The sequence below is a fragment of the Pempheris klunzingeri genome, chromosome 20 (genome assembly GCF_042242105.1).
Source record: "Pempheris klunzingeri isolate RE-2024b chromosome 20, fPemKlu1.hap1, whole genome shotgun sequence".
Lineage (NCBI taxonomy): Eukaryota > Metazoa > Chordata > Actinopteri > Acropomatiformes > Pempheridae > Pempheris > Pempheris klunzingeri.
Window position 1 is genome coordinate 14,923,868 of NC_092031.1, and position 22,956 is coordinate 14,946,823.

A 22,956-nucleotide genomic window follows, 5' to 3' on the forward strand; every position below is an offset into this window, starting at 1 on the left:
TTTTTTTTTTTTACGACTAAAATGGATTTGAAGTTGCTGAGAGTTTCTCATAATGGCAGATGGTGTAAGGATTGAAAGGCAGATGGAAAAAACACTGAACATGTTCATCCTCTTCAGCAAAGTGAATGAGAAAACCAGGGAGTGGCTAGAGGATACAAGGCTTCAAAGACAGGATGTAAGAGCAGTTTTGGAGAAACACAGAGGCGGTGACAAGGACACTGGCTTGTATGATGCTTTAAATCATCTCATTTAAATCATGTCACAGTTAACAGTGACATCTGTGTGTGTGAAAATGCTACCTATACAGTAGCTGCTTCCTGTGTGTGCGGTTCTGTATGTGTGTGGGGGGAGTTGAAGCGTAGCAGGGCAGTGGCTGACTAATGAATTGCTCACTCTGGCGTGATCTGCGGTAATAAGATGAAAGACAGACACCACAAGACAATCAAAGCGGCGTTTAGACAGATGACTTCATCTCACTAAGACCCCCAGTGTGAGCCTATCAGCGGATTTTGGAAAACAATCAACCCCTTTAAACTACAGATTGATGTACCCCAACAGAAAGCCGCCCACCTCTGAGCCTGGTTCTGTTCGAGGTGTCTTCCCGTTAAAGGGGAGTTTTCCCTTGACTCTGTTGCCTAATATCTGACGCTTGCTCATGTGGGGATTCTTGAATCCTGAAATTTTGAATTCCTGAATCGTTGTGTCACTCTCTAAATTAAAGAGTTTGGTCTCGACCTTTATGGAAAGCGTCTTGAGGTAACGCTGTTATGAATTGCCGCTATATAAATAAAGATTGATTGATTGATGTTAGTATTTTGAATTAGTGTCGCATCATGTCAGTCAGTAGATGTTATGTTTTAACAGGAATTTGGAAGATCAGTTGAGGCATTTATCTTTTATTGTTTTGCTCTGAGATTTCCTTATCTGACATACTGCTGCTTTTGCAGCAGATGTTGAATCATTTATTAGTGTTTGTTTGTATAGGTAGCAGAGGATTACACACACACATACACACACTCATACTACCGCAGGACTCTACACACAGAAAGGAAATGACCTGCTGTGGTATGAGTGTAACATCTGGCACAGATGAGAGCCCAGAGCATACATGGTCCTGTGGTGGGGGGTTGAGGGTAAAAGCACACAGCATAACTCACTGTTAATCTATGTGACCTACTCGTGCTTACATCAGAGCAAACAGATATACAGCTTTTTAGATACACTTGTTCGCTTTCTTGCTGAGCGATAGATTAAAAGGTAGATACCACTCTCATATCTGCATAGTAAATACGAAGCTACAGCGACTGTAAGAGGAAACAGCTAGCATGGTCCTGTCACAACTGTAGAAAATCTGTAGTGGAAACATCATAAAGTTGATGATTAAAGTGAGAGTACGTAAGTTTTGCAGAACAGCACACGGCAATATCCAGCTAATGTTTGCAAACATTAGCCTCCATAAACGACTGGTCATACCAGACCAAGTAAGGTTGTAGCAACAAAACCACTGAGTGTATTGAATTGATCAAGGCGGAGTTTAACTGCTCATGAATTCAACATTTAATTTGTAAAAGAAAGCTCAGTTATTTCTTTTAAATGTTACAGTCTCACTTTAAGATAGAGATTCAATTCTTTTGTCTTTTTTTCCTATTGTGACAAATGATAACATGTAAAATACTCTCCTAAATGTATTTTCTACATTTGTTTCAGTTGTTAATTCAGTTGTTGGCCAGACAACATGAGTTGTAAAGATTTTGTGTAAATAATGTGAAGTTCAAGACTTCAGCGTTTATCTGGAGCAGGCGATTTTCTTGAGGCTGTAGTCGTTCAGTTGTATGTCTTTCGCAGTTATGGGAACTGGGTGAGTGAACTGTTGTGTGGGATCATGGATACACTTCCAACACAGCTGTGCAATTATGGTGCTGTGTTTAAACACTGTGTCACTTTATGATGGCTTTGTCTTGAGAAAGGTCCTTTTGACCCAAGCGTTGTCTCTGTTTTTAATGAATCGATGCAGTGGAGAAAAGCGTGCTTACGGGAATTGACTTTTTTCTTTGAAATAGTGTAGTCAGTCACTTCCCATGAGCACAACCTCTGAAAGGACAGTCCTGAAAAAAACTTTATCCTGAAAGTTAAAATGGACCCAGTGGTGCTGTTGGGCAGGCTGTAGTGCCTGTGAGAGCAGAGCAATGCCAGCGAAATAAATAATCAAACCTACCTGAACTGTTTGACCATTAATCTGCAGCGGAGTCCCCAACCAATTCACTTGGAAGTGAACTGGTAATTGTCAGTTTTTCAGCACCTTCTTTTTGGAGAGCAAAGAAAAGATCCAATAATCAACCATTATACAATTTACCATCCATCCATTTTCTTCTGCTTGGGTCGGGGTGCCAACAGGTCAAGTAGGGCACTTCAGACGTCCTTCTCATGAGCAATGCTTTCCGGCTCCTCCTGGGGGACACCGAGGTGTTCCCAGGTCAGTTGAGATATAAAATCCCTCCAGCGGGCTCTCTCCTCCCACTTGGACATGCCCGGTAGACCTCCAAAGATGCCTGAACCACCTCAACTGACTCCTTTCGATGTGAAGGAGCGGTGCCTCTAATCCGAGCTCCTCCTGGATGTCAGAGCTCCTCACCCCATCTCTGAGGCTGAGCCCAGACACCCAGCAGTGGAAACCCATTTCGGCTGCTTGTATCCACAACACAATTTACCTGCGAAATAGAAATAAAAATCAGATGCACCTATTCAATAATGAGCAGACTTTGGCTGCTGTTGTTGATCGATGTCAATGTTATGCAGGTAATCTGATTTGAGCAAATGGCTTTAGACGGAGCAATCTGTGAAAGCTGCAATGAAGCCGGCCGCAGCCAATCTGAGAATTTTGTTAGTTTTCATCAAAACGGTGTCTCAGCTTTTACAGCGTATAAACTGTGTAATTTTGGCATTAAGGCATGGTCACATCCGCATTTGCGATGGCAAATTTTCAAGGCGAGTTCAGTTAATTTCAATACAATCACATAAATTAGTGGATTTGCCTCAAGACAAAAGTGAACAAATATTTTATGTAGAGTTCAGCTGCCGTGCAAAATCTTTTGCAGATTTGTCAATCATAGTTCAGGCCGTACATTAAACGTTAAGCAGCAAGTGAGTGAGTGAATAAAAGTCTCAGCAGTCACGAGAGAAACAGAAAGAGGGGAGGAGGGGGAGAGGTTTAGGGAATAAATGGAGACAGAGCAGAGATTAGGTTTAGGGCTGCTTGGCATAAAGATCCACTGAATATTAAAACATATTGACATGCAGTCACGGTCAGTCTCCATGCCACAGTGACTGGGTGCCTCAGCCTCAAAGACCAGAATCAGGGAGCAGTGTCAGGACAAGTCTTGCTTGGGAGCCTTTATTCTGTCTCGGCATGTCAGGAAATGTCACCCTATCTAAAAAGGATCGAATTGCACCGCTGTTGTGCGGCAGTCCCCTGTGGGCACATCAGGCTGCACCGAAGGTCCACATTTCCTGTGAGTCTTCTGAAAATGTAGCAGCCATCACTTTTCATGAATGAGACTCCAGTTATCCCAGAGTGCTCTCTTCAATTCAGCACAGGAGAGTTGTGAAATATATTTTGATTTAATAAAGCATTTTTGAACTGACTTGATGATACAAATCTATGATACGAATCTGAGAGGAAGTGTGAGAAAGTACTCAAACTGAGAGCTTTAAACGTGTGCATGACAATTTTCAAGCCTGTGGCTGATAAATCTCAACCCAAGTAACAACATTTTTTAGATGTTAAAGCACAGTAGCTCACTCCCAATGAAATGATTTAGTAATGACAGTGACTGTGACTTCTTCTGCTTTGAGACTGAATACCTTGGTATATGACACGCCACTTCCTGCTGGGTGCTGATGACACCCTTGCAGCGATATCGCAGTCCAATCAGGAGTCAGTATGGATTGACAGCAGGGCTATGTCATGTGGTGTAAAGCACTGGGATTATAGCCCCTAATCTGCCTGTCATGAAAACCCAACTAGAGAAAAAAAAGAGAGAGCGATCATCATCATTGAATAACAAATGGTGGATGTTGGAAACGATGAAAAAAGAAGAGACTGATTTTGGACCGCACGGCTTCTCTTCTTTAGCCGTGCCAAGTGAGTGTTTACATACTGTATGAATGTGAGCGTGTGTGCAGGTTTGGATGTCCATACCCGTGATCTGCCCGTACGTCCGAGTGCTTTCTGTGCTCACAAACAAACAGCCGAGTATCGCTGCTGCAGAATAACTGAAGGATGTGGTTATGGATTGTTCTGGTGGAGGTTTCTATTTGCAGGGGTGTGTTTATCCTCTGTGACCGTAGGAGAACGCACAGGCTTCCACATGTGACCACAGGGAGACCAAAACACTGACACGGGGAGCTGAGAGGCAAAAGGAATTAAAGTCCACTTCGTGTAACTGCCTGTAGGGCCACTCTTCGAGTGTATATTTAAACATTATATACAGTGTTTCAACTTATGTATCTTAAAAAAATGAAAATTGACTGTAATTAACTTGTATGTTTCTTCACACGGCATTTGTTTCATAATGGCACAGAGTTTAAAGCCGTGGTGTGTATTTAGGGCATCTTCCAAGCCATTCTGGCCGCACGCATGTTTTTCTTCACAGAACAGGAACAAGAAGTGGACGTAGCCACCCTGGCATCTCCTGTCGGTTCGTGGACTTCCGTTTTGGCATTTTGGCTGTCGCCATCTTGGCATAGAGGCCAAAAGTGACATTTATTTTGTGAAGACCCCGCTACTGATTGGTTAGGTTTAGGCATGACTTAGGCATGGTTAGTCACAAGATAGCCCCACCCTAAAGCATGCCTTGGTTTATCATCTATTTTACTCTAAATGTGACCATCATTTACAAAATTAACAAATATGCTGTATAATGGAGACCATAAACTTATTAGGAAAACGTTTACTGAGGTAATGAGTAAAGTGAGAAGTAGGGTCATTTTTTCATAGACTTCCATAAAACCTGACCATTTTTGCAACCAGTGGAGACTAAGGCGCCTCTGCACTGGCTTGGAAGCTACATCCACTTCTTTTTAACAGTCTATGAACAAGACCAGAGTCCATAGACATGTTAGCAACTGTTAGAGGTCGACTCAGGTACAGTGATGCTTTGAACTAAATGCTAAGTCCATCATGCTCCAACAAGCTGATGTTAAGTGGGTGTAATGTTTACCATGTTTACCGTCTTAGTTCAGCGTGTTGTCATGCCAACATTTGATCATTCACGTTCAGCCGAGGATGATGGGAATGTCTGTCTTAGCTTTTGGGTTTGCTAAAGTTGGGAATTTTCAAATTCTACATATAATAGCTTTAACCTTTTGAATCAATATGTGAATTTAGGTTAACCTTTAATCTCTAAAACGACTCTCTATGTGGGGGAATTGCACCTGTTATACACAGAAACTGCTCGAGGGAAGGAAGCTGAAAGGGCTTTGTCTACCTTGAGAACCAAAGATTTTCACTTGCGCGGAGGAATCATACATTGTTGAATCCATTATAGGAGAGAGAAATACAAAGATCCACGCCCCCAGTAACCTCACTAGATCAGTATGTGATGAACAAGCCGTGATGTGTTTGACAGCTTTGTTGAACTGCATGGAGCTCAGGCTCTTGCTGTGCCACCACTCCCATCTATTGCTGAGTAAGCACACCTTTTATTTGTGACCCACAAGTTCACACCTGTTCTGTAGGCATCGCTGTGCAGCCTCCTGGGAAATGTAGGACATCATTATCTAAATGGACAAAGCAGTTTTGCACGAGAGTGGATGCACCAGAACAGAGAATGATACCATTTAGTGCGATTGTATTTGACAAGTGAGAGTATCCAGAGGGGGATTTTTGCACTACATTTTTCCATGTAGTGCAACTGTGTTTGTGGTTATGTGTGTGCGCGTGTGTTGACGTTCAGCATCAGGAAGTCCTCCAGCTGCCGGTGTTGAATATCTTTCAGCTCGTTAGACACAGCTTTGGCCAGAAGTTTGAATATCGGCTCCAGCAGCACGTATGATGGAGGAGATTATTGTTCAGCTAATGGCTTTATGGCAAGAGAGCGGAGTCTGTAATTTCACTCACAGCAATAAACCACAAAATGATTCACAGCTGAGATTTACAGGAGCTCCTCATTGGTGGTCGCGCCCCACGCAGATGTCCTATTATCCAGTAATAGTCCCTCCACTCCTGCTCGATGACTTCCCCTTGGCCCAAGCTATAACCAGAAATATTGTTTTCTCAAACTGAGCAGCAGCACAGGGACATTTTTTTCACATTTAATGTCATTTTAGTACAGCAAACGGGGGAAATAAATTTGACAAAGTGTATAGACGAGATGATAGGGAGAAGCAGACATCCTATAAAACTACCAATCAAGGCCTTTATTCCCCTCGACAGCAGGCCTTACAAGAGGTAGACCGTTATTCCCGTTTGCCTGGTCCATAGAACCTAATATACCTTCAAGAGATAGAATTTACTGAGTTTGCTATGTTCTCATTGGCCTTAAAAATATATAGTCATAATAAAGCATAATCATAGTCTTATTTCACATGTAGATGTTATAAGTAAAAGACAACTGACCGTTCTCTAAAGTTCTCACTGGATCAGCAGTTGTGGACACTTAGTTTGGTGAGTAATGCTGCGGTTCTGTTAAGCTCAGGATTTCAGCTCAGGAGGCTTGTGTCTCTTTTTAGACTTTTTACAACCAAGAACACTAGAAGTTAAGTATGATTGGTTTTACCTTCTGATGCGATCTGGCAAGATTTTCCACTCTCAGTGAGTCTTTTTTATATTCAAGGATTTATGATCTACGTGGGGTTTTCTATTTGACCCCATTTAGATCTCACACTTTCATAAATATAAAGATGACTAATTGAAATCTAAACGTTATAGTGCAGAAAAAAACAGCTCCACCATTTACTTGTATGTGTTTACAGGCCACTCGGGTCCAATATGGCAGCGGCGTTGAGTTGTGATCCACTGGCAAATGCAACGTCTGTGTATGTATGTCAATTAAATCTGCCTCTTGCCGTTTCAAATTACAAAATTGATGGTCGTGGGCTGGAAATGTGCCTGTGTCTTTGTCTAGAATCTGCCTAAAATCAATGACCCATTGTTTCAAAAATGACCATGAATTTTGAGTGGTAAATGTTCCACCATTGTCACTGTAAGCTGCATAGAACGGTCGATTGGACTTAATGTTTGTCATGTTTTGTTGTGGTGGGGAATTCCACAGCCTCACCTCATAAAAGTGCTTTATCAGAAGTGAGGAGCTACTCACTTCTGATAAAGCACCTTTGTGTGGCACCAGTGACACCGTTAGCAGCAGGAAGACGCCGAGGTTTGTGGTCGTGCCTCACCTGACGAGCTCAAAGAGCTTTAAAAGAAAGAGATCACTGGTTGTGTTGGCGCTTCAGAGTAAAAGCTACCTCTGCACATTGCCTTACTTTCCCTCCGCTTGCCGGCTTTCATGGAGATGGAGAGATGTCTTCATTCTAATACAACCTCCAGTGAAATGGCTAAGCAGGAAAACCCCTTTCACTTTCCAAATACCTTCCTTTACCCATAAAGCCATTAACCAGCAAACAACAGGATGACTGGAGGCTTTGGCTTCCTGCTCTGCGGCTCTCCCTCTGTTTGTGTGGCTCAATTGTTCAATCTATCAGGCTCCCTGTCTGTTAGTAGGTGGCCTGCTACACTCAGACCACTTCTAATTGTATGAAAAGCACACTCAACAGGGAGTAATATCATCCCTCTGTGTTCTGCGTGCCTCTGCTCATTGAGGGCTTTTGTGTGTTTGAGCATGAGAAGACAGTCGGTCCTGTTGAGAATCCCAGCGCCATCTTGTGGCGGTGAAAGGTAGCTGCACTACTGCCCCTCACACAAACACTAAATATTCGGCTCTCCAGAGGCTCCAGTAGCGCAATCGGTCAGCGCGCTGTCCTTCTAACACAGTATGCAGCAGAGCAATGCTGAGGTTGGGAGTTCAAGCCTCACCTGGAGCAGCAGGCTTTCAATCACAGGAGGGAAAAAAAGGTGACAGGTGACAGAACTTGTCACTGATGAGGGAGATGAGACTGACGACGGAGCATCTCAGGTCTTTGACTCCACCTGGAGTTATATCGAATTAAGGTTTATTTTTGGCTACATTTCCACACTGACATTACCAACTTCTTCCAAATAAAAGTAGCTTTGTGGAGACACGTCATCTGATTGTGTTTGTTGAACACAAGATCAAAGATGTATTTCTTTTTTATTGAATATTCACGAACCATCTGGCTCACTCCACATTTTATTCACTCATCGACTCGTCTCATCGAGTCTGTCTGACTCCACGCCATGTGGAGACATGGATTGCAGTTGATTTTGTAGACATGCTGTCCACAGTGTCTGTAATTACTCAACAAAGCTGGCCAGCCTTGGATTTAGACAGTTGGATTTTTTTTTGTCGCATATTTTGACTGTGTGCACTGTCCTACAAACCTATTTCCTTTCTGTGTGTGCTCCAGCTGGCAGGCGTAGGGGGAGCTAGCGAGCATGGATGAGCCGGGCAGCAGGAACAGCAGCCTGCAGAGGAAAAAGCCGCCATGGCTCAAACTGGACATCCCCACCATCCAGCTGACGCCGGACGACACGCCCACACTCACCCAGGTAAAAATACAAGGGTCAAATGTACAAATGTACGAGCAGTAGAACTCTAATCAGCATAGTAATTTAAATGAGTAGAAGAACTAGTAGAATTGAAAAATCTGGTGTAATTGATGAGCATGAAAGAGAGCTGGGGCTTTCAACAACATCCCATGGTCTTCCTCAGCAGATTGAGATCACTCATGTCACATGATGACAACTGAGTAAATTCTATATGTTGAGGAAGACTGTGAGATACGAAGCTTTACCTGTTAGACTTTTACAGAGCTTTTACTTTTAAAGTTGTGTGTGTGTGTGTGTGTGTGTGTGTTACAGCCGGTGAAGCGCCTGCGGAGTGTGAGCATGCCAGGGGAAAACCCCCAGACCTGCATCGCTGCCTTGGAGACTTCCAACAACTACCTCAGGCCTCCTTTGGAGAGATTGCCCTCCTTCACAAACTCAATCAAGAGGTTAGACACACACACACACACTCACACACACACACACACACACACACACACACACATTCATAAGAGGATTTCTTCTTTCCTCTCTGCTGATTTTCTCCAGCTGCTCATTTCCTTCAGGTTTCTAATTCTAATAATTCTTCTCCACTAATAAATCTTTAACAAAACTAATTAAACTGCATCTTCCTTTCTGGTTTCACACAAATTAATCTTGCTCTTCTTTTCCTCTCTCTTGTTCTCCCTTTTCTTTGATTTTGCCTTATTTACCACCTGCTTGCTCCTGCCGCATCCCCGCCCTCTTCTCCGCATGCTACAATGTGTGTTAAGTGAGAAAAGGGTGCGCTTTGAGCGGGTCAACACAGTCCCTCCAAAGGGCCAGAGGGGCCACAGGAGGGTGTCAACCGTCCGAAGGCGGTCCTGCATCCCCAAAATACTGACCCGACGGCGTTCATCTATACCCAAACAGATCATCAGGTACAGCAGAGGTGGAGGAGGGAGGGAGGGAGGGAGGGAGGGAGGTCATACCAGCAGTCTGAAGCTGCTGATGTTTCTATTTGAAACAGTTTCTTCAAGGTCAAGTTTATCATTGGTCCTAATTGGGCATTGTTTTTTCACCGTGTGGTTTTAGGCAGCAGGTAAATGTTTTTAGTGAAAATCGGAGCCATATATTTTTCGAGCAGTTGGTGGAGACCAAAAACAGAGCGAAAAGGAGGGTGAATATTGGTCTTACATTCATCAGGTGGCAAGAAAAATGACTCGAAAGGAAAGCTAAATACATTCTGTACCTGTACGACGTGTATGCTGTACACCAACTTTACGCCATATTAACTTTGAAGGTTATATATCAATATAGTGCTCGTTTCTGCTGACCCTAAGTGGCCAAAAAATCCAACAATTATTCGACTAATTTAACTGATTAACTGATGATTAACTAATTTTCTATTGACACACAAGGCATGGTAAGAAAAAGTGAAAACTTCAAAAGATGTACCGTTTTTCACAACACTTTTTCCCCTTTCATGTGTGCATTTTGTACAAAAGTCCTATTAGCCCTCTGTAGTCTCTTTGTGCCACAGATGTGACACTTTTAACAATGTCTCATGATGACACATGAAGGCTGCACATTAACTCACACACACACACACACACACTGTGTATCAGTATCAGTCCAGGTGGCGTGCAGGACCACATGGTTTGGGGCAGACAAAATAAAACAATTACTCATACAGACTATCTATGTGCCTCACACAGCATGTGGGCCACATCAAAGCGGCTCCCCTCTCGCAGCACTAAATTGAATGTAAATGTTTGAACACGGAGCCAAGGGTAGAACCTAGAGACACCGTCTTCAAAGGAGTCTTAATGTCTTAACTTTATCATGCCGAGGTAAACTAGCCTTGTGTGAGTCTGCGAGAGAGAAATGGAATGAATGCATTTGATGTTTATGAGAGAATTAATGGGACCGAGAGGAAGTTTGTGCTCGTGTGTGCGCGTACGTGGCTTGCTGGAGGTTAGCTGAGGTACCTCCTCCTCAAAACAGCGCATAAATACAGGATAAATCTTTACTCTAAAAACAAAGTTCGTGTCAGTGTGTGATTTGCTGCAAACTCTTGGCTTGTAGGGTTACTGGGAGGACACCCTGGTGTTTGTTGATCTGCGGGACAACAGGAAAAGCTCTTTGTGAGTCACTTCTCATGTTAAGGAGGCGTTCATTTTGATAGATCAGGCCACGGATTTATGCGGATAATAGTTTATCTCAGTCACGCTTGTGCTGATGATAGTTTGAACTGAACTTCACACGCTCAGCTGGACTTCTTTGAACTGCTGACACAGTATAATTCTGCAAAGCGAGGTGGGGTTCCAGCTAAACCTTTGTGGTACTGCTACTGCACTGTACCAGTGTGCATGTGTCCAGGCATGTCCCAGTGCCCTCCCTCCCTCTCTTACCTCCCTCCTGATGTGTATGATGTCCCATCTCCCTCCCACTAATCTCTCATTTCCTGTGGAGTGCCTTTATGTTAGAGGCAGAACTCGTGTTTACACACAATCCTGCAAAAGCAGGCAGAGAGAGAGGGAGAGGGGATGGGGTGAATGTTCAGTTTGACAAGGACCAGAGCCGCTGTCTTATTTGCCCAGTAGGTCACATCCCTTTAAGCGAATTCTCAAGGAGGGATACTGGGAGGCCTGCCAGCAACTGACACATTCGCACACTCTCTCACACAGTCTCACAGTCATATGGAAACTTGTGTTGTGAGCGGGGTGACAAGAGGTCTCTAGATTTAAGATCCTCCCGCTCATCAGTGCGCTAAATGACCGGTTCCAGCTGGTGGAAGACTGGAAGTCCTCTGTGGATCTCTTTGCATCACTACAGAGATCAGGAGCTCAACGGCAGCTTTTCTTCTAACCTTTTTCTGACCAGGAGCTCACTGAGCAGGATGGTGATGTTACACAGACTCTGGACACGCGGTGATCGTCCTCTCTTTGTGTAACAACCAAGTACTGCTGGCCTGGATATCAGGAAATCCCTTTAGGGAACAATGTATGTGTGACCTGCGGAGGATGAGTTTGCCTTCAGCGCACAGGGTTTAGCACTGGTCACAGGGTAAGCGAGGAAACTATGTTGGTGATGCTGGTGATGGAGGCTACACAGCTCCACAGTCCCAGCCCCCCCCAGGTATGACCCACACCCTGAACCCTTCCTGGAGCTCTCTGGACAGGTGAGTGTATTGTGCTTCTGCTCAAAGGGGCAAATCAATGCAGAATATAGTGCAGTAACATGTTGATCTGAGGCACTTTGGTCAGTGGATGGACAAAGCTCCTGTTGATGTACTTAATTTAATGTGGAGGATTTAAGGTGATTCTTAATATCGATTATAAGATTTGGCTTAGACTGGCAGCTCATAGTTTAACACCTTTTAGTCTCGTGTTTTGGATTTTACTTTTACGATTGTCAGCATCCGTGTGTAATACTGTAATGCTGCCGCAGGGAAGGTAGTATTCAGATACTAAAAGGAGCAGTTTGTCACTAAGCTCGTCTGCTTGTTCGCCAAAAGTTACAAGAAGGGGACTGACCTCTAAAAGTCACTACATAGCATGTGTTCATTCATTTGTTTTATCTCCACACAAACAGAAAAGTGGAACTGTTAGTGCATAACTCTAAATGCTGTTATTTTTGGATCGAGCCAGGCTAGCTGTTTCCCCCTATTTTCCATCTTTGTGCTAAGCTAAACTAGCCCATGACAGTTTAGATTTTTTTTTTTATTATTATTATTTTGCCAAAACCTGTTTTTCTTTGTCTCCTTTGCGTCTTTCCTCAGGCTTCTTTTTGTCAGGTTGTGAGATATATCTATGCGGAAAACTCAATACCATAATAATAATAATGTTCTTGTTTATCTTCTCTATTTGTTCAGTCATAGTATTTATTTAGATTGCAGATTCGCCCCTTGTTATTTTCTCCCTGCTCCCTGAATGCAGCGTAAGCCTATAATTACTGTACAGCAGATTGCTGCTTCATGCGTCCCAGCCTTGCCTTAAGGATATGAGATAATTTATGAGGCTCGGTGTGGCTTTAATCTGTGACAGGTGAGGGATTTGTGCTTTCGTGAAGTGTTTTATTCATGGGCCCGTGTGGGCGATGCTTGTCAGTGCATGTGTGGACACAGACAAATACCAGCTTATCTAAACAAACACAGATTTATCTTGAAGCAGACCGCGATTCACAACATTCACGTGTGTTTGAATGGTGTTTTACCATCAATGACGGATGTTGTGCTCATCTTGACCTCATATTCTGTCCTCCTCTCCTGTCTCTGTTTACATCTCCTGCTCGGAGAGGCCCCCGTCTGACTCACGTCTCTGTCTGCTCTCCCAAACCTGTCTTCTCTCTACGACATTTCTCTCTGGAGGGACAACAATCAGGGCCGCGCCACCCCCTCCCTGCCCCTGTGCGGCCTTAAAAGGCTTCCCCAGCTGGCGTTTTTCTTGATGATGAGGCTTGAGTGTTTATTACTGAGTGTCCTGCTCTCCAAACAGTTTTCCCCAGTGTGGCCTCCCCCAACCCAACACGCAGCCTGGCACTGTTTCATTGGGGAAAAAAAAGGGACCTGGGTGCACACATTTATTGAGTTTAAATGAGAAACAAACATACCCACGCACAGCCAAGCCAGGCCATCAGCTGCACAACTATCAGACTACATCTGCTTCTTTACTTTTGACTGATCAAGACGGTATTTTTCCTTCAGCCTCTCTCTGCTGGGTTGAGTGTGTCCATGCAACCAAGTGTGTACACAGAGAAAGAGAAAGATGGAGGAGAGAGAGAAATACTAGAGGCGAGCTGAATTTAAGGGGGATTTCTGATATTTTGACATGTTCCACAATAGTCCTTCATTTAATAAACTGACCTGATGCAGCCTGATCATGCTGCGGCTTTTTTCTATCCAATCACTTAACCTTCATCCATAATAAAGTGTAAGCTGATTTGTGCCATTAAAATAAATCTAAATTTTCTGTGTGTGACAGCCAAAGATATTGCATCAGTTTCCGCTCACCCTGCATGCACCCACACAGTCTTTCATTTTCTCTCAAGCTTTTGTCTTGTTGCAGTTTTAATTTATTTTCTATTAACTATATTGACCTATGCATTTTGGCTATCTATTTAGTATTTAAAGTACAGAAGAAAAACTGTAAGGCTCCACATATTAAAGATTGTGAAACCAGGTGCTCTAGGTCTTGTTACATGTATGACAAGAAAGCAATCAGCAAATGAACCAATTAACCCATCAACTAATCCCCAAATAACCAGCTGCAATCCATCCACTAATCAGCATATTGTCCTGATAATCAGAAGGGATGTACAGCTCAGTCTGTCGGAGCATACTCAACGTGATTGTGGATTTCTGAAGCAGATTATGTACAAAAATAAGGGGTGACATTGTGGGAATAACTACACCCTTCTTGAGATGAGGCAGTGTTATTGCCTTAGAGCAGTCAAATGGTAAAACCTGTACTTTTTTATTCTTTAATAGCTACCTGAATTTGTGTTTTGTCTTAATTAGCTAATGTTAGCACACTAACAAGATGGTGAACATGGCAAACATTGCACCTGCTCAGCATCAGCATGTTAGTGTTGTCTTTGCGATTATATGTTCGCATTCTTCTTAAACTCTCATGTCCAATCATGATAGTTTCAGGTCTTGAATAAAATACTAAAATGAGCCCAAACTTTTCAGTGACCTGCTGATTGCTCTCTGCCACAGATCCGTCTGATTTATCATGTACTACTCCGAAATCACAAAGGCATATTGGAATATTCAGTTTTACTAACCAGAGCATGTTGTCGCCCCCCCCCCAGGGGTACGGCGGACTGGTTTGGTGTGAGCAAAGACAGCGACAGCACCCAGCGATGGAGGAGGAAGAGCCTGCAGCACTGCAGCCATCTGTACGGGGGTCTAAAGCCGCAGGTGATGAGGGAGATGGAGCTCCACAGCCAGGACAACCTCTCCCTGGCCAGCACTGAGACCCCCCCTCCCCTCTACCTCCCGTCCCACCACCCCAGTCACCACCACTATGGCATGCAGAGGGTAGGCCAGCGCCTGGGGCACCTCAGGGGGAGCAGAGGAGGAGATGGGACGGTTATTCTGCTTTTACCCCCATCACATTTTCTTCCTCGCTCTTGTTTCTTTACTTCACGTTAAATTTCCGGCGCTTGCTTTACCTCTATGCTTTGTCATCTAACCTAGGGTTAATCAATGGCTTTTTGAATCTAATAATGCAGCGGAAATGTGATTCGGATAAATTGATTTACTCTGGACATTTGAATGCTTAATGTCCAAACAAATAAGCCTCTAAAACCCAGTTTTTGTGAAGAAGTTGTCTCTATAAATCTTGTTTTAGCTCATAGCATGCCAGCATAGGCTCCTTAGTGCTACTAGCTCAGAAATACAGACGTTTTACGGACTTTTTCTTACTTTTCATAGTAATAGTGTCATATTATATCACAGTAAGTAATGGTTTCATTCAGCCTATTGACTGTAGTGGACAAATCTCTGCTGCTTTTGTAAAACGTAAAATTACCAATAATCAATAATGTTTATGACTTGATCATGAAAATGGCCAAATAGCATCTCCATCACTCACGCCTGATTAATCACTTTTGTCTTCTTTCTTCCTGGTTCATCAATCTAACCCTAGTTTAGATGTGTGTTGTGTGCGTCCCTGCTGTTCACTATCCTGTCGCTGTGTGTTCACTGTTGTGTGGCGCTTGACAATTGATTATGGAAAAAGGCGCTATTGGTAACCAACACATACGTACTGTGTGTGTTTGTGTGTGTGTGTGTGTGTGTGTGTGTGTGCGCGCGTGCAGATCGTAGACCCCCTGGCCCGGGGTCGAGCCTTTCGCATGGTGGAAGAGGTAGACGGCATCAGTGTCCCGCAAACTCCCATCACGCCAGGCACAGCCTCGCTCTGCTCCTTTTCCAGCTCCCGCTCCGCCCTCAACCGGTTGCCACGACGACGCAAACGGGAGTCTGTCGCAGTCATGAGTCTCAAGGCTGCAGCAGCACTAATGAAGGTGTCTAACTTTTAGTTGATGCAGCAAGTGTTGCTGCTAAATCACCAAACACTGTGCTTTGCAAGACCTGTGCTTCAAACTCTTGTCGCTTTTTTAACTTCAAAGCTACTGCCAGCGCCGGTTGTTCTCTTGAGATTACTTCTCTTCTCTGCACATCAGAAACAGCTATATATATGTTCCTCCTTTGTACTATTGAATGCCTGCAGCATAAAATAATTTGTAATCCGTTATGAACAAACATTACTGTCTTCAGTCTAAAACAGTCTGCGGTCTTCTTCTCTGAAAAGGGGATCAGGATAAATGAATGCTTTACATTTTTACGACATTTTGTGCCAAAACTTTACAATCACTTAGTTTACATGCACAGGTAAACACTTTAATCTCCGTTATCGTATGTTTTTGTGAAGAGATTCCCAGAAAGAGTACGTCTATTATATTCTGGCGTGTCCCAGGCTCACACACATAGTAATAGTTGAGTTGTGTCTGTGTTTGCGCTTCTGTTTGTGTGTCCATGTGTGTGTGGGCATGTTATATAAAACATGGGATCAGCATGTTTTACTGTGGATTAAAGTCAGTCCAAATATCTTACCGTACAGTAGAGTGCAGATGACTCTCTCTGTGTGGCCCACTGGCTTCAGACACATATGAAGGGATGAATGGATGTTCAGTGAGAGTGTATGTTAGTGTGTGTACTCTGGGGAATTTCACTAGCAGATGGTCCATGATAATACACACCGAATGCTCAGCTATCTGCTGGATTGCAGTCAGGATATTCCAGAAGTGCAGAGCTAATCCGCTGACACACAGAAGTCGCTGCTGCTACATAACCGTCAGACACAATCATTAAGAGAGAAGTTTGCACAGTCTGGGATTCCCCCAGATACACTGTCAGGCCCTCAGCACCTTCTACACACAGCATCATCATTGATGATCATACTGATGGGGTTTGCTCGTGTGTCTGTTAGGGCAGGACATTGGGCGACAGCACCGCCGGGCGATGTCGCAGGCGGAGTTTCATGCCTCCCAGTTTCTTTGAAGACGACACCGCTGACTTCCCGGATGAGCTGGACACTTCCTTCTTCACCAGAGTGAGCAGGGGGCACACTTGCATGCATTTTAATTTAACCTTGTTTAATTCAACAATCTCAAATTGCTCCACCTTCGCTTAAAGCTTGAATTCCTGGTGTCCCACAGACTGCAGACACAGAAATTGTTCTAAAGCTCTTCTGTGGCCACTCTTGTTTTGTGTGCTCGTCACTGTCCGACAAAGCCTGCAAAACTACTGTAATTAACAGATAAGTTATAAATGTATGATTTTGAAACACGTCACACCTAACACTTAGCTAATCCCAAGTATGTTCTTCAAGACGGCCAGATCAAATCAGCTGATGTGCTGATTCACCTTCATGTGGTCTGAGCGCTCACCATGTATTGTATTTTTATGGATGCTCTTTTAGACCCTTTGCACCCACAGCTTTGAATTCCTGCATACTTGGTTTCCATCTCTGTAGGACGGCCTGCAGGACGAGCTGTCCACCTACACTGACGAAGTTTTTGAGACACCGTCTGAGGCTGCCCTCAAACAGCTGGATGAGGGCGATCTAACCGGGAGCGCGCTGGACAAGAACGAACTGGAGAGGAGCCACCTCATGCTGTGGGTGGTTGCTACAGTTATAATTTACATGCACATACGATCGTCTGTAGAGCACTGTATGATGTGACGCTCTGACTCGAACACATACGGTGACAGAGCTCTCTTCCTCTGCCTCGTCCTCACTACAGGCCCTTAGAGAGAGGATGGCGGAAGGCAAAAGATGTCTCTCTGGTCCAACCTAAGGTGCGTCTGAAACAGGAAGTGGTGAGCGTCAACAGCCATCAGCAGCGGGGGCAAAGGATCGTGGTTCCCGTTAAGAAGCTCTTTGCCAGAGAGAAGAGGCCCTACGGGCTCGGCATGGTCGGCCGTCTCACCAACCGGACGTACCGCAAGCGCATCGACAGCTTCGTCAAAAGGCAGATTGAGGACATGGATGATCACAGGTACGACGGCTGATTCTAGTTTCCTAATCTCAGGATGACTGTTGGGTTTGGGATGATTGTGTGGGTTGTTTTTTTTTTTTTGTGAGAGTCTAAAATTGTCCCCCTGTCCTCCATAGGCCTTTTTTTTCCTACTGGATCACATTTGTCCATTTGCTCATCACCATTCTGGCCGTCACCATCTACGGCATCGCCCCGGTCGGATTCTCGCAGCACGAAACCGTCGACTCTGTGAGTGCATTTTACAGGGCTCGTTATGATCCATTTGGTATGTTGTCAGTCAGCTGACTGAGCAATATTAGTAAAACCTCTTTTTTCATTATTTTTGAGGTGTTGAGGAACAAGGGAGTTTATGAAAACGTTAAGTTTGTGCAACAACAAAACTTCTGGGTGGGCCCAAGCTCGGTAAGTGCTTTTTCTATCTTCCATGTGCCATCTTCTCTCTATCAGCATGCTTCACTCAGCTCTTCAGCGTGGTACTAAAAATGGGAAAATCATCTGGTGATTCCCAACGTCACCCAGGGGAGACTTTTGTGTAGAGTAGTTCAACTAATTTGAAGAAAACTTTATTTTAATTATAATTTCACTCAAATGAAAACAAAAAGAAAAATCACAATAAAGGTAGATAGAAGAAATTAAAAAACTCAACCTCGTGTGGTTGTCAACTAATGACCCCGCTGACCCGCAGGAGGCGCTGATCCACCTGGGAGCCAAGTTTTCGCCGTGCATGCGTCAAGACCAAGAGATCCACAAACTGATCCAGGAGAAGAGGGCGAGAGAGAGAGAGTCCGGCTGCTGCGTGAGGAACGATCGCTCCGGCTGCCTGCAGACGTTACAGGAGGAGTGTTCGGTCAGTGGAACCAGCTGCAGAGTTTACAGACTAGATTAGATTAGATTAGATTAGATATACTTTATTGATCCCCCATAGGGGGAAATTTGCATATTACAGCAGCAGCAGAGATAGGCGGTAATAGAGACTCACACTGATCTCTGTTTTTACCTAAAACATTCTGCTTAAAATCCATCCCCATGTATTTACATCATATCATTGTACTTGCAACTGCACAAGTACAATGAGCGCAGAATAATGTCAACAATGACCCGTTTCCCTCCGTGCATCTTGTCCTGCAGAGTACCCTGGCAGTGTGGGTGAAGTGGCCTCAGCACCCCAGTGCTCCCTCTCTGAACGGTACCCTACGGCAGCATGGTTCAGTCTGCCACCAGGACCCCAGGTATCACACGAATACTGTCTGCTGACACTGTTCTGTATTTACTTCACTCTCCTGAACTGATTCGTCAGGGCTCCGTCCCTTTAATAGAAGACGTGAATGGAAACTCCTGTTTTTCTTTTGAACTTTTGCTCTTTGTTTTGTAGAATTTGCCTGGAGCCCGCCTCAGTTTCACCTCATGAGTGGCCTGACGATATCACCAAGTGGCCGGTAAGTACACTTAATGGGTCTAGCATTTAGCTGATTGCTCAACTGTTGCAGTCTGTAGTCTTAATTTGTTAAAAGCAGCACTGCAGGTTAGGGAATGAGCTGTATGGAGTAAATGGAGTGTTTCTAAAAGATGTCTACAAAGGAGAATGTCTCTTCGCCTTGATCAAGGACTGAGGTCTGAATGCAGAACTTTCTACGAATATCGTCTGGATTAAATGTTTAAATAAATCCTTTGGTTATGATCTGCAGGTTTGTACGAGGTACAACTCTGGGAATCACACCAACCTCCCCCACATAGACTGCACCATCACAGGCCGGCCCTGCTGCATCGGAACCAAAGGACGGTACGGCTTATTATCACCATCTGACTCTCTAAAGCTGATATACTGTACTATGATGCTATTATGCTATAGCTGTAATTTAGTATCAAAGCTGCTGCATACGCGCCAGTGTTAACTATATTTAAATGTCACTATTTTAATGCTTAAATGTTTAATAATGTTGTGTTTTCATCACCTTATTTTAACATCAGGAGAGAAAAGCATTTGAAATAAAACATTTACAAGCACATGTCAATGAAACTACACTATAACCAAGACCATGTACAGTCTTTCTGGGGCAGCAGCTCCTTAAAACAGTGCGACTCATCTCCATCTTCAATAATATAGAAAATGTAATGCAGTGTAAAAGACTCTTTAATCAATAAACTAGCTTATAAATAAAAGATAACATTACAAATATAACCTATTATACACTAAACAATACAATTTCATTACAAGATCTATTTTTTATGTAAGCAGGGTGATTTCCTTTCACAGATAGCTGAAAGATAACAAATGGCATGCTGTAATCCAGAAGTATTCTACCTGTGAGCTGTTGAAGCTAATCATGTGTGTCATGTTGCAGATGTGAAATCACTTCAAGAGAGTACTGTGACTTCATGCACGGCTACTTCCACGAGGAGGCTACCCTCTGCTCGCAGGTCGGACAAACACACACATTCCTACATCCATCAGATCAATCTAAATGCTCTAAGTGTTTCCAAATCTGTGACAGACATTGGGGCTTAAAACACAGCTGCTCCAGGTGAGGCTCGAACTCACAACCTCGGCATTGCCCTGCAGGTCACTGTCTTATAAGTACCGCGCGCTGACCGATTGCGCCACTGGAGCCTGCAGTCAGCTGTGAATTGACTGGAATCAGTGTGGAATTAATTCAGCACTCTCCTCATCCTCCACAGGGTGGCACTGGTTCCTCAGGCTCACTGTGTTTTTTTTTTTTTTTTGTCCTGACTTTTGCTCTCGTCCAGGTTGCCTGCATGGACGACGTGTGTGGTTTGCTGCCTTTCCTCAACCAGGAGATCCCAGACCAGTTCTCCCGGCTCTGGCTGTCTCTCTTTCTTCATGCAGGGTGACTGAACTTCTTTTTCTTTTAATCCACCACAGATTTCTCTGTGTGAAAACAGAATTACTTTGTCTGCCTAAATCACTACGTTTAAACAGTAGATTGTAAGCTATCAGGTGGATTCAGGTCACCATCAGGAATGGCTGCCCTGTCTGTGTCTGTAGGATCCTGCACTGCCTCGTGTCGGCGTTGTTCCAGATGACGGTTCTGAGGGACTTGGAGAAGCTGGCTGGCTGGCTGAGAATCTCCATCATCTACATGCTAAGCGGCATCACCGGCAACTTGGCCTCAGCCATCTTCCTGCCCTACAGGGCGGAGGTACAATGTCACCCTCACATCCGGCCTTTATCACAATCCTCCAGCCAGATCTGAATCCTGCTGTAAAGTACACAACCTGTTCCCTCCTCTTCCTCTCAGGTGGGTCCTGCAGGCAGCCAGTTCGGCATCCTGGCCTGTCTGTTCGTGGAGCTCTTTCAGAGCTGGCAGATCCTGGAGCGACCGTGGCGGGCGTTCGCCAAGCTGCTGGCCATCTCAGTCTTCTTCTTCTCCTTCGGTTTGCTCCCTTGGATCGACAACTTTGCCCACATCTGCGGCTTTGTGTCGGGATTTTTCCTGTCCTTCGCATTCCTGCCGTACATCAGGTGGGTGAAGAAAGGGGTGCTGGTCCTTCTCGGGTGTGCTGAGATTGGTTGCAGGGAGGACGTATCTGTGCCCTCTGTGTCATCAGGTAGTTACAGAAAAAGGGGCCAGTCACTGATTCATGTACAATAGCTAATGAGTAGTTTATTATAGCTGGAGTTAAAGGAATAGTACAAATGTTCTGTCTTTCTTTTCCCAAGACAGGAAGATTGATGTCCCCAGTCCTAAGCTAACCGTCCATCCACTAAGAGACATGTATTTTATGTGAACGCCCCTGGCCTGGTATTTTATCTCCGTTATGTAATGAATAACGCTGCTTTCTCCCCCCCAGCTTTGGGCGCTCTGACATGTACCGGAAGCGGGTCCAGATCTGCGTCTTCCTGATGGTCTTCCTGGGTCTGCTCTCCGCCCTGGCCGTCCTCTTCTACGTCTACCCAGTGAAGTGCGACTGGTGCGAGTACATCACCTGCATCCCAATCACGGACAAGTTCTGCGAGAAGTACGACCTGAACGCGCACCTCCTCTGAGCGTCGGCCTCTGAACCGTCACCTGGTCGGTTTCTGGAGGAGTGCCAACGTCGGGCTGGTCCCAGCATTTCTAAATGTCGGGTGATGATGAAGATGAACGTTGGATAAGGCTTTGCAGTGCAACTTGTGACATAGTAAAAACATTTCTCCCGGAAAAACCACCAGTATTTTCAGGATTTTTAAAGGTACAACAGACCGACTATGAATAGAAGTTATGCATGAAGGCCTGGGAACAAAACTAACAATGTAAAGTTGACTGAAAACGACTGATTTTACACTGGAGGAGAATTGTCTGCTGCCAGATTTTTTACCTCTCTTCTGTGATAAAAATTGACTTAACAGCACCACTTAGTGGCCAAAAGGAACATTACAACCTGTTACAGCTGCAACGGATTCTTGTTTTGTACTTTTTTACTGATGTCCAAACAGTTTTGTCCATTTACTAGAGGTCTTTAGACTTTAAAACGTTTAAATGTGCCTTATTGACACACAATGTCTTTTTGTGCCATGTATCACTTTGTGTCAGCGGCTTCTAACATTTTGAGTCCTGCCCCTTAAACTCTCTCTCCGTGAACTGCACATTCTGACAAAAACATGGAAAACATGTTTTTACTTTCAGTATTTGGTGGCTGATTTTTTTTATAACACTGGAAACTTTCGTTTCCTCCACAGCCTTTAATGCACTTCAGTCACAAATGGATTGTTTTTTATATTCACCCTGTTCCACCTGTACAGAGCACACTTGTATGTTAATCTGCTCCTTTGTGAATAGCTGATATTGACGTTTTTTATTGAATGTGGTGGCGTTTTAGCTACCTGACAATAAACACAACAAGACACACAGTCATTTTTTACGTCTGTTTGTTGATGTCCAGAAAGTTCAACTCTGCTGCTCCAGGAGAGGCTAATTTTTTAAAATTAGAGAATTATAATCAAGAAAAAACTATTTTAAACAAACTTGGTTACATTTGTTTAAAATGTGAGGAGTAGCTTTTTAGAAAACAGTGATCTCTTCATGAAGTTCTGCAGCCTCACAGAAAGATCAGTCCTTAGTCCAGTGCTTATAAGACAGTAACCTGCAGAGTGATGCTGAGGCTGTGAGTTCGAGCCTCACCTGGAGCAGATTTAACGAAGTCTCTTAATGGAATACAAACTGTTCTTATAGCCTCATAAATAACCTCGCTGTGTGTCCGAAAGGCTGAATTTCCTAAATAGC

At 44.1% G+C, this 22,956-nt stretch overlaps 1 protein-coding gene and 1 non-coding gene across 3 annotated transcripts in view; one reads left to right on the forward strand and one right to left on the reverse strand.

Annotated features, from left to right (window-relative positions):
• Positions 1 to 22,570, forward strand: part of rhbdf1b (rhomboid 5 homolog 1b (Drosophila)) — a 35,673-nt gene extending 13,103 nt beyond the window's left edge. Inside the window, exons 2-19 of one of the 2 annotated variants that reach the window (XM_070851511.1) lie at positions 8,545 to 8,686; positions 8,999 to 9,132; positions 14,480 to 14,708; positions 15,491 to 15,697; positions 16,663 to 16,785; positions 17,209 to 17,351; positions 17,480 to 17,734; positions 17,851 to 17,962; positions 18,062 to 18,136; positions 18,420 to 18,581; positions 18,863 to 18,963; positions 19,107 to 19,170; positions 19,420 to 19,514; positions 20,077 to 20,152; positions 20,480 to 20,580; positions 20,739 to 20,892; positions 20,992 to 21,215; positions 21,545 to 22,570. In XM_070851511.1, the coding sequence (XP_070707612.1) occupies positions 8,573 to 8,686; positions 8,999 to 9,132; positions 14,480 to 14,708; positions 15,491 to 15,697; positions 16,663 to 16,785; positions 17,209 to 17,351; positions 17,480 to 17,734; positions 17,851 to 17,962; positions 18,062 to 18,136; positions 18,420 to 18,581; positions 18,863 to 18,963; positions 19,107 to 19,170; positions 19,420 to 19,514; positions 20,077 to 20,152; positions 20,480 to 20,580; positions 20,739 to 20,892; positions 20,992 to 21,215; positions 21,545 to 21,740 (2,565 nt within the window). In that variant the 5' untranslated portion in view covers positions 8,545 to 8,572 and the 3' untranslated portion in view covers positions 21,741 to 22,570. Of the gene's footprint in view, positions 1 to 8,544; positions 8,687 to 8,998; positions 9,133 to 11,735; positions 11,847 to 14,479; positions 14,709 to 15,490; positions 15,698 to 16,662; positions 16,786 to 17,208; positions 17,352 to 17,479; positions 17,735 to 17,850; positions 17,963 to 18,061; positions 18,137 to 18,419; positions 18,582 to 18,862; positions 18,964 to 19,106; positions 19,171 to 19,419; positions 19,515 to 20,076; positions 20,153 to 20,479; positions 20,581 to 20,738; positions 20,893 to 20,991; positions 21,216 to 21,544 lie in introns of those variants that run through there. The other variant, XM_070851512.1, reaches the window with a different exon arrangement.
• trnai-uau (transfer RNA isoleucine (anticodon UAU)) lies at positions 20,249 to 20,342 on the reverse strand. The gene is made up of 2 exons: positions 20,305 to 20,342; positions 20,249 to 20,284 (listed from the first exon to the last, which is right to left on the reverse strand). It is a non-coding gene; the product is annotated as a tRNA-Ile (tRNA).
• Positions 22,571 to 22,956: the final 386 nt, after the last annotated feature.